Below are 14020 nucleotides of genomic sequence, written 5' to 3' on the forward strand. Positions count from 1 at the left end.
CACTTTTGTAACATTAGAAAGCAGATGTCGATATTTAATGCTCAAAATAAAATAAGTATATTGCAAAATCAGTTAGAATTTACTCTGTCACAAAGAATTTAAACTAAAACAGTTATCCGTCTTCATATTGTCTGGTTTATAGCAACATTCAATGGTATCACGGCAGGCATTAGATTTCCAATGAATTAAAGAAATATCGAACGGTTCACCGAGTCAAAAAGTCTAAGGTAACAAAGCCAAAAAACATACAAATTGAATTGGTTAAAAAATAATAAGAAGCAGGCGATAGCGACATGTTTTTTTTAAGTTACGAGTTTCTTATATTAACGACCCTATCCCTTACGATGTTTGAACATGTGATGAATAAAAATAATAGAATAGATTCTATTCTATTCCATTTTGAATATGTGATATCTCAAAACACGCCCATTTCTGGTACTTAATATAAAATATAAATGAAGAATTTTCCATTCAGTACTAGCGCATCGGTTCCATCGCATGCGATAACACTTATCAAAGTAATCCAGATTGAGCCGCAATCGATTGGATTATAACTGATTTCTAATTAAACGGCCGGCGATTTAATAATCGATTACGGATTCTTAGGCTTTATAACATATTTCCATGTTAAATATCAACAATGTATTTGTTTGAATTGCGTTTGTTGAAAAAAAAAAAAAAACCAAAATATCTCTAAACAGCTAATTTATTTTAACGATTAAAAACCATTCCAATATCCTCGCAATCTTTCTGATTTTGACAAATTATTCTTTAAGCTATATATAGCTCTCAATTACTATGCTAATTGAACATTGTTTTTCTTTATTTTAGTAGAGTCGATGGATTTTTAGAAAATTGCGTATTTTATTTCATTTGTAGACCGTCACATTGATCGTATAAATGTTTGTATGTTAAGCAAACTATCGACAAAGGTTGAAAGGGGACAACTCTTTAAGCTTCTCAAATTCATAGCCTATATTTTTTTATGAATATATTTGCATTCGTTTTCCACAAACCGAACCCTCATAGGAGGCATGTGTGCCAGCTGTGAGAACATATATGCGCTGATGATGATGATGACGTTTCGTTTTCCAGACGAGGTGGACGTGATCGGCTACACTTCGAACCAGAGCGACAGCGAGTCGCTAGTGTCGGGGCACAGCGGCGACAGCGGCGTGGGCGTGGGCGCGGCGCGCGGGCGGCGGCCGCGGCGCTGCCCCAAGCCGGCCAAGCACCGCGCCACGCGCTACACGAGAGTCTAGGTGAGCGTGTGTTGTTTTGAGCACAGCATACGAGCAGCTTGTTTGGTGTTTTCGAGAGAGTGTGTTGGTTTTTAGTCAAGATTGTAAGATATATATTTATTTTTACTAGCTGCATGCCTTGGCTCCGCCCGGGGAGTCAAGTACCGTTATCTAACTATCCTATCTCTTAAGTTGGATCAAACGGCACATAGTGTGCAGATTTTATTAGTAGTTTAGGGGTTCATCGCGGACTCAACGTGACACATAATTTATATATATGTATTTACAACTCTTTACTATACATAAAGGGACCTTGTTACTAATATGTGCAAACAGAGTACAGAATAATTTATTAGGCTGCCTTGTCACATAATAGTGATCTCTTTCAAGCAACCGAGGTAAAAGGTACCCAGCTAAATAATATTGAAAAAAATTTTTCCTCCTTTCCTACTTATATCATAAATGTGAAAGTTTGTAAGGATGTGTGTGTGATTGTTACTCTTTCACGCAAAATCTGTTGAATCGATTGCAATGAAATTTGGTCCGTAGATAGCTGGACAACTGGAATAACATATAGGAAACTTTTTATCTCGATATTCCTACGGGATACGGACTTGCGCGGGTGAAACTGCGGGGCGCAGCTAGTTGATTATACTTTGTAAACTTAATGATCCATGTTTATTCATTAAGCTGTTATTTTAAATATAATACTTATGAAATTGTGAAATTCTTTAGCGTCCTAGCATATTGTTATTAAATCTAATTTATAAAATTCTCGTGTCACAGTTTACGTTGCCATACTCCTCTGAAACGGCTTGACCGATTTTGATGAAATTTTTTGTGCTTATCCGGTATCTATGAGAATCGGCCAACATCTATTTTTCATACCCCTAAATGATAAGAGTAAGGCAGAACAGCGTTTGCTGGGTGCAGCTAGTAACATATAAAGTTATGTAGTTTCATATATACTTCTTCTACTGTAATGGCTTGAGAAGGATTAAATACAGTGTGTTGACATCGGCAGGTGGTATGTGGTGCGCGAGGCGGCGGCCCGGTGTCGCGCGCGTCTCCGCTACAACAAAACAATCGTAGGACATTTTGTTGATTCATGTACTGGGACGACTGTTGTTCGTGACTGAGTGGGGATCCCGTCCCGTGACAGAGTGACTCGCCGGAGTGACAACCGCGCCGCGACACGCGACACGCGACACGCGGCACGCGACAACGCGCAACGACGCGCGCCGACACGCGCCAACACGCGACATCGCGCGACACACAACACACGACACCGCTAACCATTACCGAGTACAAAATTGCCAAAAAGTTTTTTTTTTCGTTATATCTCTCTTGTACACGTTTGGATTGAATGTTTATTTTTATTCGTCATCCGCTTACTTGTTCACGTTATCATCACAAGGTACCGTGGAATCGCCCGTCACCACCGTATCGCGGGTGTTGCTTTTTGTTATACGCTTTTTCTCATTTTAAAAGTCACTGTAAAAAAAGTAAAATCTTTCGGTACTTATTGTAACTGATTTTACTAAATAAATAAGAGATGTCGCTACTTATCCTAGCAGCGAATGTTGTATAGATAAATATCAATATTATATTTTTTGTATATAATTATTTTTCTTGTATAAATTAATCAAATAGAATTAGATCTGTAAAAGTGCGGCAGTGGAGCTGCCACAAAATTATAACGTATGGGGATCACACTGATGACGACCCACCAAAAAAAGTTTAATTAAGGTGTAACAATCTTTTTTTTTATAATTACACAGAACGGTTATAAAGCATCACGACTTGCGATTGCAATAACAAACAAGTCGCAACATTGATTGTGTCGGAAGTTTTTTATCTGTGCTAATGTCAAATGTCTGTAAAGTATACCTTGCACACATGTTACAGCACAAACGATAAATGGACACGATTCAAAGCAAAAACGAACTAACATCCTATTTTTAAGTATTAATATTGATTTATTAATGATCTCACTGCATTGTCACGAAACTGTTCTGGTAATGTGTCATTGTTATTGTGAAACGTAACGTGGAAATATAAGCTCTAAGTATTTATTTAATCTAAATTTATATTTACAAAATTCAGACTTACTAAATTATTATTTATATAGCATGTGTATAGAAGAAATGACATTATTACTAGCACGGATTTCGATTTATATCGACACTTGTACCAAAAAAGGAAATATTTTATGAAAGCTCGACAATACATCTTGTTGATACAATCAAATACTAGCTGAAATTTAGAGTACACAATATATTTTTGTTATTACTATTATATCTTATAATTAATAAATTGTTAATTCTTTTTACTATGTACGAATGGTTTCATTGTATATAATTTTTCGTCATGGTAACACAGCCCAAATTAATCTCATCTTCACCTATCCAAATATCGGATCATTCATATTGTAAATTGTTTTAGGTATGGATGTTATGATAAGTATAGTTGTAATCATTTGTAATTATATTTGTTTTAGAAATGACAGCCTGATCTCTTAAGGTTATATCAGTAGCGGCCGAGCCGCCTTATCCGTCGGGCGCCATTGCAGTTTGCACAACTCACGCACTGGCCACTGACGCGCTACGTTCCCGCCAAAATTGACATTGACGTTTTGTTTCACAGTGTTGTCTTTAATAAAAACATCCCTAAATGCAAATATTTCTTTCACAACAAATAAAATCTTTCCGTTTCATGTATCCATATTTTTATTTTAACACTTAAGATCTAGTCTTTAGCAGAAACTGTGTCAATTTTGGCGATGTTACCGTGTAGCGCGGTCCAGCCCGATGTCGTGTCAGCTTTCACATGTTATGATCATGCGAGCGTCAACTCTTGTGTTGAAACGCAATGAATACGAGGCCAGTATCGGAATTGTACCGGTGTGTCAACGCCAGGAGTTGCGCGACACTGTGTCTGTTGAATCCTGTCTCAATTGTAAAAATATATATTATATAATATTCGTAAATTAATTTAATATATCACAAAATTATTTATTTTACGTTATCATTTTTCGATAATTTATCCGGTACCAGTGTTTTGCTTCACGCCCCATCGATCGGTCGCCACAGTCCGCATTCATCGCTCAAGGTTATTTGCAATCGAGTGTATCGGGTTTACGGCGACGGGACGCTATAAGAGTACAAATTCTGTATAAGCCCCTACTTGAGTGTTAATTGTAAATGTTAATTGTAAACACGAAACAGGGAGAAGTATCGCATCACGCGGCGCGTGTGCGCGGGCGACAGTTGTAGCCTACGTCCAGTCAGATCTGCCTTCGGTGTTGTCTCTTCCTTAACTAAATTTTGTCTGTATCCTATTGCTACAGTGAATTTGTTTTGCGATATCTTCCAACTGTCCCCTCTTCTAGTAGTGCGAGCGCGTAGGGCGCCCTACGTACACAGGTGTATCACTGTAACGATAGGGTATTAGCAATGGCGCGACGCACTGTAAGCGCGCGCCGCTCGTTAGATAAGAAATGTGTTATTAGAAAAAAATTGCAATAAATTCTCGTCCGACGTCTCTCGCCGCTCCTCGACTGTATACCCAACTTAGTCGCTGTAAATTGTAAAATTTAGTCCGGCGTGTAAAAATATCAGTGTGTAAATATTTGGAGCCAAAATTTTTATACAAATTATTTCATAAATATATTCTTGGACCAAGTTGATGGTGGAGCGGCGAGGCACGCGACGGCGCGGCGCCGCCCGCTCGCCGCACTCGCCCGCCTTGTTCCACGGGGATTGTTTTGTATCCGGCATATAGCAACACCGAGATGACGTTCCAAAGCCGAAATCTTAGCGAGCGCGTTAATTGTCGCTAGCGCTTCGGTATTAGAGATATTTATTGATGGCGACCTCGTTCTGTGTTGCTTTATGGTCAAATGAATAGAGGCGGCGGAGTCGGGCCGAGTGTTGCGAGATGCAATGCTGTATTCATTTTGAGCAGTCTCGGCGCTCGCAGCCAATCGTTGTCTGATCGTAGAGGCAAACATTAGGTACTATTGTGACTACTGCTAACGGACTTGGCAGCATTATTCAATGTAATTGACGAAAAGTGGCACACAATTTTACAATATGTAAAAAAGTTATAGAATTAATTTAATAAAATTATAATTAAAACTTACTTGGTATCATTTCGTATCTCCTTATTATATATAATACCTCAAAATACAATCCTTTAGCAACCAAACTACACGAACTTGACACCACTTCTGTTTCCCGATTATAGTAGAAGATAGTGTATAAAGTACATACATTAAGTAAATAGGATGGAACTAATGAACTACAATCTGGAAGTCCTGGGTTCGATTCCCTGTAGACATTTTCAAAAGTTGGTGGTTTGCATTGACCGTAAATTAAGAAGATATATCAATAGATCATAGGAGAAATGATATGTCAAATGAAGACCCGCAGCAGCACGCAAATGACAGAGAAAGCTATAGGATTAATGTATGTAGTTCAAATGTTTTTTTTTTAAATTATAGATTGTTGCATTAGTGATATCCTTTTCGCTCTCCTGTTAAACCAATATTGCTGTTTCCTTTCTTTATCTGAATATGTATTTGAATCTTTAGAATATTCGGTTTTCAACACATCTACCTCTCAGGATATTCGTTAAGTCTTCAACGGTAGGTTCCAGTGTGGGTTAATTAAAAAATATTTTAAGGTTTTTGTTATTTATTTATATTATTTTTTATTTATTTATTTCATTTTATAATATTTATTATGTATATTCATATGATTTTTCAAATTATCCTTTATAACATACAATATAACACAAATATAACAAATAAATACATCGAGAATGGAGAATGCCTAGTTTTTTTATAAGTTGTCATCTTTTACCCATTATCTGAGGAAAGCACCATTGCAACTGTTGTTTCCTATATTACTGTTTTCATTGAATCTACACTCAAAAGGTTTCAATAAAACAAAGCGTTATACTTTAACTTTTTTAATTATTCTTAGGTAATAATGGACATCGACCAGCGACTGACCTGAACAATTTAATATGCATTATAAACAATATTGCACCAAATTAACAATAACAAAAATTATAAAATCATAATTAAAAAGCGAAATTTAAAATCTACCTACTGCAATGATGGCACCAATAATCTTACCACTGGCAACATTATAAACTACGCGTGTATTTTTAATCTGTGATCATTATGTACTAAATAACCGTGTCTTAAATCTACTTATTTCTAAAACACTACATATTGTTGAGTATTATTATTAACTTTGATGTTTATAAACGACTTTCACACAAATATCAATAAAAAATCATGCTATATACACAAATTGCAGTACTAATAAAAAAACGACAGAAAAATATTAATTATCAAATTCGATTAAGGTAACATTACATCACAACAACAAATATGGGTTTTTAACGCCACTTATATAAATATTAGGACACAACATCGAAATTAAATTCTTATAATAAACACCAATTCACGAATATAAATGAACAGGGAAGTGTTAACAGTTATAACGTCAATAAAAATATAACCTCAAGGAGGAATTTAAATCTTTTTTTTTTTGTTTAAAAGAATGTAAAGGGGTAAAATAAATATCAATTATACATTTCAAGTTATCTAACTTTAAGCATCATAAATAGAGATACATGTTTATGGTACTCGATTAATATAAAAATATTTGATGTTATTTAAAAACAATAAACCAGCAATAAAACACATTTAAATTTATTTGTTTTGATTGCTAAAAAGAACAATTTTATTGTATGAACCGCGTTTTAAATCCTTAATTAAAAACGTAATTAATATTCGAAAGTGTTCATTTTATCAAGGATTTTCCATCACCTCAAACTATTTAATTCTAATCATGTGCGTTTCTAAGCCACGTGGTTTTCATCTTATTCATTAGTTCTAAACTTTATAAGTAACTAACTGACATTCAAAACGTCGCTGGAACACTCAGCATTTCGTTTTCGAAAAGATAATTCCATATTGCATGCATTATGCATTATCAAGAGGTATATCGAAGAATCAAAAGTTCGACGTGTGACATCTGCCACCGGGCCAACCTGGTGGTTTATGCCCTGACCGTTCAAAGGAGACCTGTGTCCCAGCAGTTGGAAAAAATAGGCGCTGATGATGGTGATGACCACCATCATTATGTTTATTATGTTTTACGGATGGAAAAGGACATAGACCAGTTTTAATCGCATCATTCATATAATTATCTAATCTAATCAAATATAAATATATAGTGTGCTGATAAATACTCCAATTTCTCAGCACACTATCCCCATCACAACAGAACCAATTGGTGACAATAATCTCAGCGAGGAAACTGGCATGTCCAAAAAAGAACCATCGACATTCCTTCATTCTTTCTCATAGGATCGTGTTTTCTTGGCGGGAAAATTGACAGCTCATGATATAACGACAGTCAGCCCAGAAGTAAAAATATCATAAACATATCATACCACGTATCACACATTGCTAAATTGAGTCTACAATTTGACTAACACTAGAACAATTTAGTTATTTAGCGTTATGAGCATTTTAGGAAGTATGCAGGACTTTTAACTACACATTATGGTAACATTAATGTTTTTTCTTAAAAATTTATCACTACTGGACAATATTATGAGTACAGTACATATATAATTAATACTAGTTGTTTTTAACTTGAAAGAAAATCTAACGAAATATTCGTTTTTTATCCTTTCTTAATAATAAAAGAAAAATGTATTTCTAATTTTTACTACTTAATGGTAGTTTATTTATTGGTCAAATAAGCTGATAAAAACGAGTCTCGACACGCTCGGCGGAAGTGATAACTAAGTACGGCTAGCGCTGAGGGAGTGAGGGAGGATGTCGGAGCCCGCCCACCGCTGCCGTGTACGTGAGGAAGGAAAGCCATACAGACTGGCGCCGTAACGCGTTACGTAACGAAGCTATTTACCCTCCCATAAAAAGTTATCACTTCAAACAGTTTTTTGTCTAATCTAAAATACTACTCATGTCTTAACTTCCGAAAATTTCAATATCAACATTTAAAATATGTTTTTTTTTTTTATTTTGTTTTCACGTTAATACATTTAATACTGTCTTAAAGAACACGAATTTAAAATCATCGGCTTTTCAAATATAAATGATTTAGAAAATGTCCCAGTTGTATAAAATTATAAACATTTCCGGCATTTAAAAACTGAGTAAAAATATATGAACTTACATCCGTACTATTATCATATCCCGGAAAAAACAAAGAGCGATAAAGAAAGCTAAAGTCGGAAATTTAATTAGAAAATAACCATTGTATATTTGTTTTTTTAAACCTACTATTGTACACATCGTGAAATTTTTACATCTTAGAGCTTAGACCAAATCTTAAAACCTAAGAAGCTAACCTGCAATCTTCTTGTCCAGCAAGAATAAGCCTAAAACAGCTATCGTTATAATAAGAAAAAAGAGGAACTTATAAAAAACAATTCTTTAAAATAATTACGCGTCTTATAGCCTAACAAATCTTCCCAATTTAATCACGTTTTATTTTGCTAGGTACATAAAGCAATGAAAATATGCAAGTGCAATGAAAAGTTAATTATTTTATAATTAATTAATAGCATTCGTTCGCAAAAAATGTTACCATTTCACAAAAACCTCGCATTCTTACCGGGAATATTTGTAAATAACTTTTCCTAAACAACCGCCATTGTCCCCGTGCAAATAATTCAAAATGAATTCTTTTTGCATCTGTCAGTACATATTTGACATTCATCGACATTTCCGAATTTTATACAATGCCGCGTACACACCACACGACTTTTAACGATATCCAAACTTTTGAAATTTCAATTTTTTTTTATCCGCCTTACTTATCGCAATCCAGAACTAGTTGTACACTATCTTCGCCGCGCCGGCTCGCGTGCGGTCTTCGTAACGGCCTGGGATGTTGAAGTATGGAGAATTTGTCAGACTGTTGGTTGTTTTGCTTTTTATTTAACGCCGCGCGGAGGTGGCTCTCACCTGCAATAGGTGATCGATCGATTTTAGTCTGTATTCAATAGAAATGTTTAACATTGTTTAAATATTTAATAGCCATAATATTATATTGGGTTAAAAGTCTCCCATAATAAGATGAAATTATTAAAAAATAAATGCTACTTATACAAGTTTGTTGCTTAAATACAATAAATAATTTATAAAGCCACATAATTATAGGTGTGGTGTGAACAACGCAAAGTGAATAACTAATCGGATATTAACAATTAATTCTGCAAAAAATATAATTACGTTAATAAGAAATCGACTGATACAGAAAAAATATATAAATATCGATATCTACATATACAGTCTAATTAAGACCTCCTCGTTTTTTGAAGTCGTTTGAAAGCGGTATCAAATTATATAACATACAGTACTCATCAGTTGTCCTAGAACAAAAATAATACCAATCGGACACTAATCTAACAGTTAAACATACTCACCGGGTAAAGAAAGCGGTCGGCCGCACAACGCGAGGTCGTGCGCCCTCGGCGACACCGAGCGCGAGGACCTCGCGCGACTGTTGCCGCTCTGTGGCCGAGTGTCGTCGCAGCGTGTGCCGCGCCGCGGCGACCTACTACCTAATAGCTCCTGCCGATCATAATATCATATGTAAAAAGGTGTAGATGGGTTACCAACACAACATTCTATATTCAAAAAGCGGCACACTAACGCACACAAATAACTTTATCGCAATATCACACGTTATAAACAACAAAGATAGCAATATTGAATGATCGTGACTAAAAGCAATTCTGGCTAGTTAGCCACATTTGAACATGCCACTCCCGGAGAACCCGGAGTACTTTTTTACTAACAATAACATTGGCTTCTGCCATATCAATATCAGTTAATTATTAACTGATATAGATATGGTATTCCATTTTCAAAAAATTTTGCCGCTCTTGAAATTCACGTGTTTTTTATAGTAAATAATGGAATGTAGAAGCAAACACAACAAAAGATTAAGCGAACTATTCCCGCTAAAGTTCAATTGTTTAGTGAATAAGCCAAGATAGTTAACGTTTTTAAAAATAACAAATAAAAGGTGAAGATTTTGTAACAGCTACTACTTCTACGTCTTTTCAATATAAGAATAAACAAATCTTTGTCGATTGTAAAAATGTAAAAATATCAAAAAAATAGCTTCACAATTAATATCAGTGGTATACTAAGACTATTCCGTAAGTTAATATTATGTAGATTAGTAAAAGCGTTACTAAAAAAAACTAACATTGCGTATGGAATGAAAATGCATAGTACATATCAGAGAGGGCAACGACATTGAATATTTTCATGCAGAATAATAATGACATGCAGATTATTCATGCAAAATACAGTCAAACATACATTCCATGGACAAACAAATTAAGAGTTTGCTCAATTATCCAATTATAAGATATAAAGAACGATATTGTTAATTGCAAATGTGATTAACTTAAAATATTGAATATTATTCAAAAAAATATTGTAATATGTAGTGTATAGAATTAAGTTTATTTACTACAATGATATATTAAAAGGATTTAATTGGAAATAATATTGAAATATTAAAAATATGGTACTTATAAAAATGATATAGACAACAAGGATACCTACGTAACTTGGAAATGATCTAAATTGAAAAAGAGATACCCAAATACTTTTTGATTAGATTATTTCAAGATATCATATTTCAGAGAAACGAATTTTTTAAAAAAAACAAAAATCGTACTAGATATACATATAGTATTGTTTTAGATATTATCATTGCATTAATAAATAGCTATCGTTTTGAGTCTATAAAACAACCACATTGTATAGCAATTGCTATTAAAAAAATGTACTGAAATGGTCTAGTTACTGTTTATTATATAAATTGATAACGAAATCAGTTATGGATTTTATTACTACAAGAAAAACGTTGGCCTGTTGCATAATCTAGCTATAAATACTTAGTTTAAATTTTTTAACAAATTTTACAGATAATATAAGAAAAGTTCCACGTCTCCTTGTGGGGCATGGAGCAGATGAGTTATATATCAGTTTCGGTGATCGTTTTTACAGTGATCAAGGATTTATGACCTGATATATGGGCGTAGACACTAGTTTTGGGGAATCCAATGAAGCGGCTGTGCATAAAAAAAACCTTTTATAAACTCCGATCATTACAACTACATACACTATCCTATACAAAAACAAACTTAAACTGTCCTGAAATGTGATTGTGAAATTACAGTTGAAGGAAAGAAATATTACAGGAAAATCAAGCTTATTGACATTATTTTAAGGTGTATTCACAAAAATTAGGTAATTCATATCGCTGGTATATACCAAAATAAATTCAACCTTATTTGGATGAATTAATGTCGGATTTCACAAAGCATCAAAAGTACAACCTTTTAGTGGGACATTTTTTGTCCCTGATTGTGTATCTAGTTGTTTGTAATGGTCGAAGTTTATGACTCAGAAGAAATTCAGAATTTGATGAGTAATGGAAGAGCAGGTTAAAAAAATGAGATAGTTCACTCACATATAACAATAATATCTTAATGTTTCAGGGCGGGTAAAAATTATATGTAAGCCAATGAGGTACATAACTTGTTAACAAAATATGTTTAGACAATTAAATGTTGTGAATATACTATCTAAACCAAATTATTTTACACTAACCAAACATTTGGGGTACAAAATAATTTATATCACCTCTACACAACATCTATGTGAATAGATTCTAAGTGCTTCATACTACATTGAGGTCTAAATAAATAGATAAGCAACACCAATTAACCATCGGCCCCACAAATAAACACATATATATAACATCATTAGTAACCTTCTCCTGTGAGTTGACGGAATAAGCGCTATATGAGACGGGGCTCTCCGGTCCAAAGTCGAACGCGCTGGACGCGCGGTAAGATAGCGAATCTTCATCCAAGCGGCAGGCAAATATGTTAATCATTAGTTGACATTGACATACAACAAAACTCACAATCACATTGAAACATTGTCGTTTTTTTTGTTTTCTAATCAGGAATACACTGGATTTTGGATGTTATTGCAAGGAGATTAGGTGTTAATTACAATGACCAGTTTTACAACACCACTGACACTTGTAACAGGTGATTGTGAGTAGAGTTGTTTTTCGTGTGTCAATGTTATTTATAATGTTGAGCTTTAAGTTAGTATTAGAAGGACTTGGGATGATGAAGGAATTATGAGGCAACAAAATATTAGTAGGTAAAAGAATATTTTTTAATAAAAATTATATTTCAATTGGGAGAGTGTTACACAAGATTTTTTTACAAATCTCTAAGTATCTGACTGTAATTTTAAAATTAAAAGTATCTATTTAATAACTTCTGTATCTCGATAGCTATAGACGTTTTATTGTTGAGGCATGTTTCTGAATATATCAATATTTAAGTTCTATATCAATTGGAATTAGAAATGCAGGGACATTACCTTAAAATTAATCAAGTATTTTAAAAAATTACATGCATAGTGTTAAATTAGCATCAAATATGTTAATCGCAGAAAAATTGTTAAATATATACTTCATGGAAAGAGAATGGAAAATGCAAATACCTTGAGGCCAACAGCTAGTGGGTGGTGGTGACCGTATCATATGCTCGTGGACCTCTTTTAAGGTTAATGGATCATCTTCAACAAAATCTAGGGCTGCACTACCAAATTCCTGGAATATTTTTGATTTTAAAATGACTAAATTATTAATATAATTTAAAAAAATTTCTTGAATATATTCTGTTTTTTAATAGACTAACAATAGTTATACTATTTACAGGTCTTTAAGGTCTCAAACTTTATTATTTATCATAAAGAATTTGAGCAAGTTTAATAACAAATGTTAATAAGAAATCTTTGGAAGGTTTTACTATATATGAGGTGGTCTCCTTACCTGTGACATTAGAATAGTATCATCTGACTCACATTCTTCCCGGTGGCTTTCAATTAAACTCTCCCTACTCGCCATTACCTGCTGTAACGTAACAAATAATTTATTCATAGCGCACGTTGCGTGTGCATTATATAAACAGAAATATTACACACCTGTAAATAAGGATTGTCTTGACGCGATAACCTGAGTGCTTCCATGTCTTGAGCGATGTTTCTCGTCCTTCCAGGTGTTAATAAAACTGCAGGGGACCCACTCATTGTAGGGCCTAACACTAATGCGACACAATGTTTATTATTCATTCATTCGAAACACATATACTTTTGTAGAGAGTACTTACCAGATAAAGAGTCGTTACTGCTTTGCATTTTGTAAGATTAGTCCTAATATTTTAAATTTTGGCTTAATTCTGATAAAGTAACATGTAATGCGCATAGGGTGTACAACTATTTTGATAAATTCCGTCTATTCCTATGCAGGTTGTGCCTGTTACGTCGATAGAATAGTCTGATAGAACCACTAAATATTATAAAATTTAATAACTGTTTGAATTTATGAAGCTCGCAATGGTAAATTAAAAATTAATTCTAATATAAGCAATAGCGATCACCACCAAGTCTTTTGTAACTTGACAGTGACAATTTATTATCTTGCATCTTGATAGTTAAGTTTATGTGTTGCCATGCTAGTGCATTGTTTTAGATTGCAATTTGCTAGATTTAAATTTTTAGATAAATAATTAGCAAAAACATTTTTTGTTCATTTCTTGAGTTGGTAAAAAATTTTAAAATAAATACCAAATTAGGATATAAAAAGTATGGATTCTGTCCTTCATTTCGTCTCACA

General features: G+C 33.9%; 2 protein-coding genes across 4 annotated transcripts in view; one reads left to right on the forward strand and one right to left on the reverse strand.

The window, feature by feature from the left end:
* The window catches only part of LOC119833919 (max dimerization protein 4-like), a 239972-nt gene extending 234592 nt beyond the window's left edge, over positions 1 to 5380 (forward strand). For both annotated transcript variants that reach the window (XM_038358151.1, XM_038358153.1), the window contains exons 6-7: positions 1096 to 1262; positions 2266 to 5380. In XM_038358151.1, the coding sequence (XP_038214079.1) occupies positions 1096 to 1262 (167 nt within the window). In that variant the 3' untranslated portion in view covers positions 2266 to 5380. The remainder of the gene's footprint in view (positions 1 to 1095; positions 1263 to 2265) is intronic.
* A 706-nt stretch (positions 5381 to 6086) lies between these two features.
* LOC119833963 lies at positions 6087 to 13804 on the reverse strand. 2 transcript variants are annotated; one of them, XM_038358220.1, is made up of 7 exons: positions 13515 to 13804; positions 13330 to 13448; positions 13178 to 13255; positions 12847 to 12955; positions 12095 to 12186; positions 9723 to 9870; positions 6087 to 9261 (listed from the first exon to the last, which is right to left on the reverse strand). In XM_038358220.1, exons 1-7 carry the CDS (start codon positions 13540 to 13542, stop codon positions 9107 to 9109), a joined length of 729 nt encoding a protein of 242 aa, XP_038214148.1. In that variant the 5' UTR covers positions 13543 to 13804; the 3' UTR covers positions 6087 to 9106. The 2 variants fall into 2 exon arrangements, with proteins under 2 accessions (XP_038214148.1, XP_038214147.1); XM_038358219.1 differs by having other exon boundaries at positions 13178 to 13258.
* Between the last annotated feature and the right edge of the window lie 216 nt (positions 13805 to 14020).

The sequence above is a fragment of the Zerene cesonia genome, chromosome 18, assembly GCF_012273895.1.
Source record: "Zerene cesonia ecotype Mississippi chromosome 18, Zerene_cesonia_1.1, whole genome shotgun sequence".
NCBI classification, from domain to species: domain Eukaryota; kingdom Metazoa; phylum Arthropoda; class Insecta; order Lepidoptera; family Pieridae; genus Zerene; species Zerene cesonia.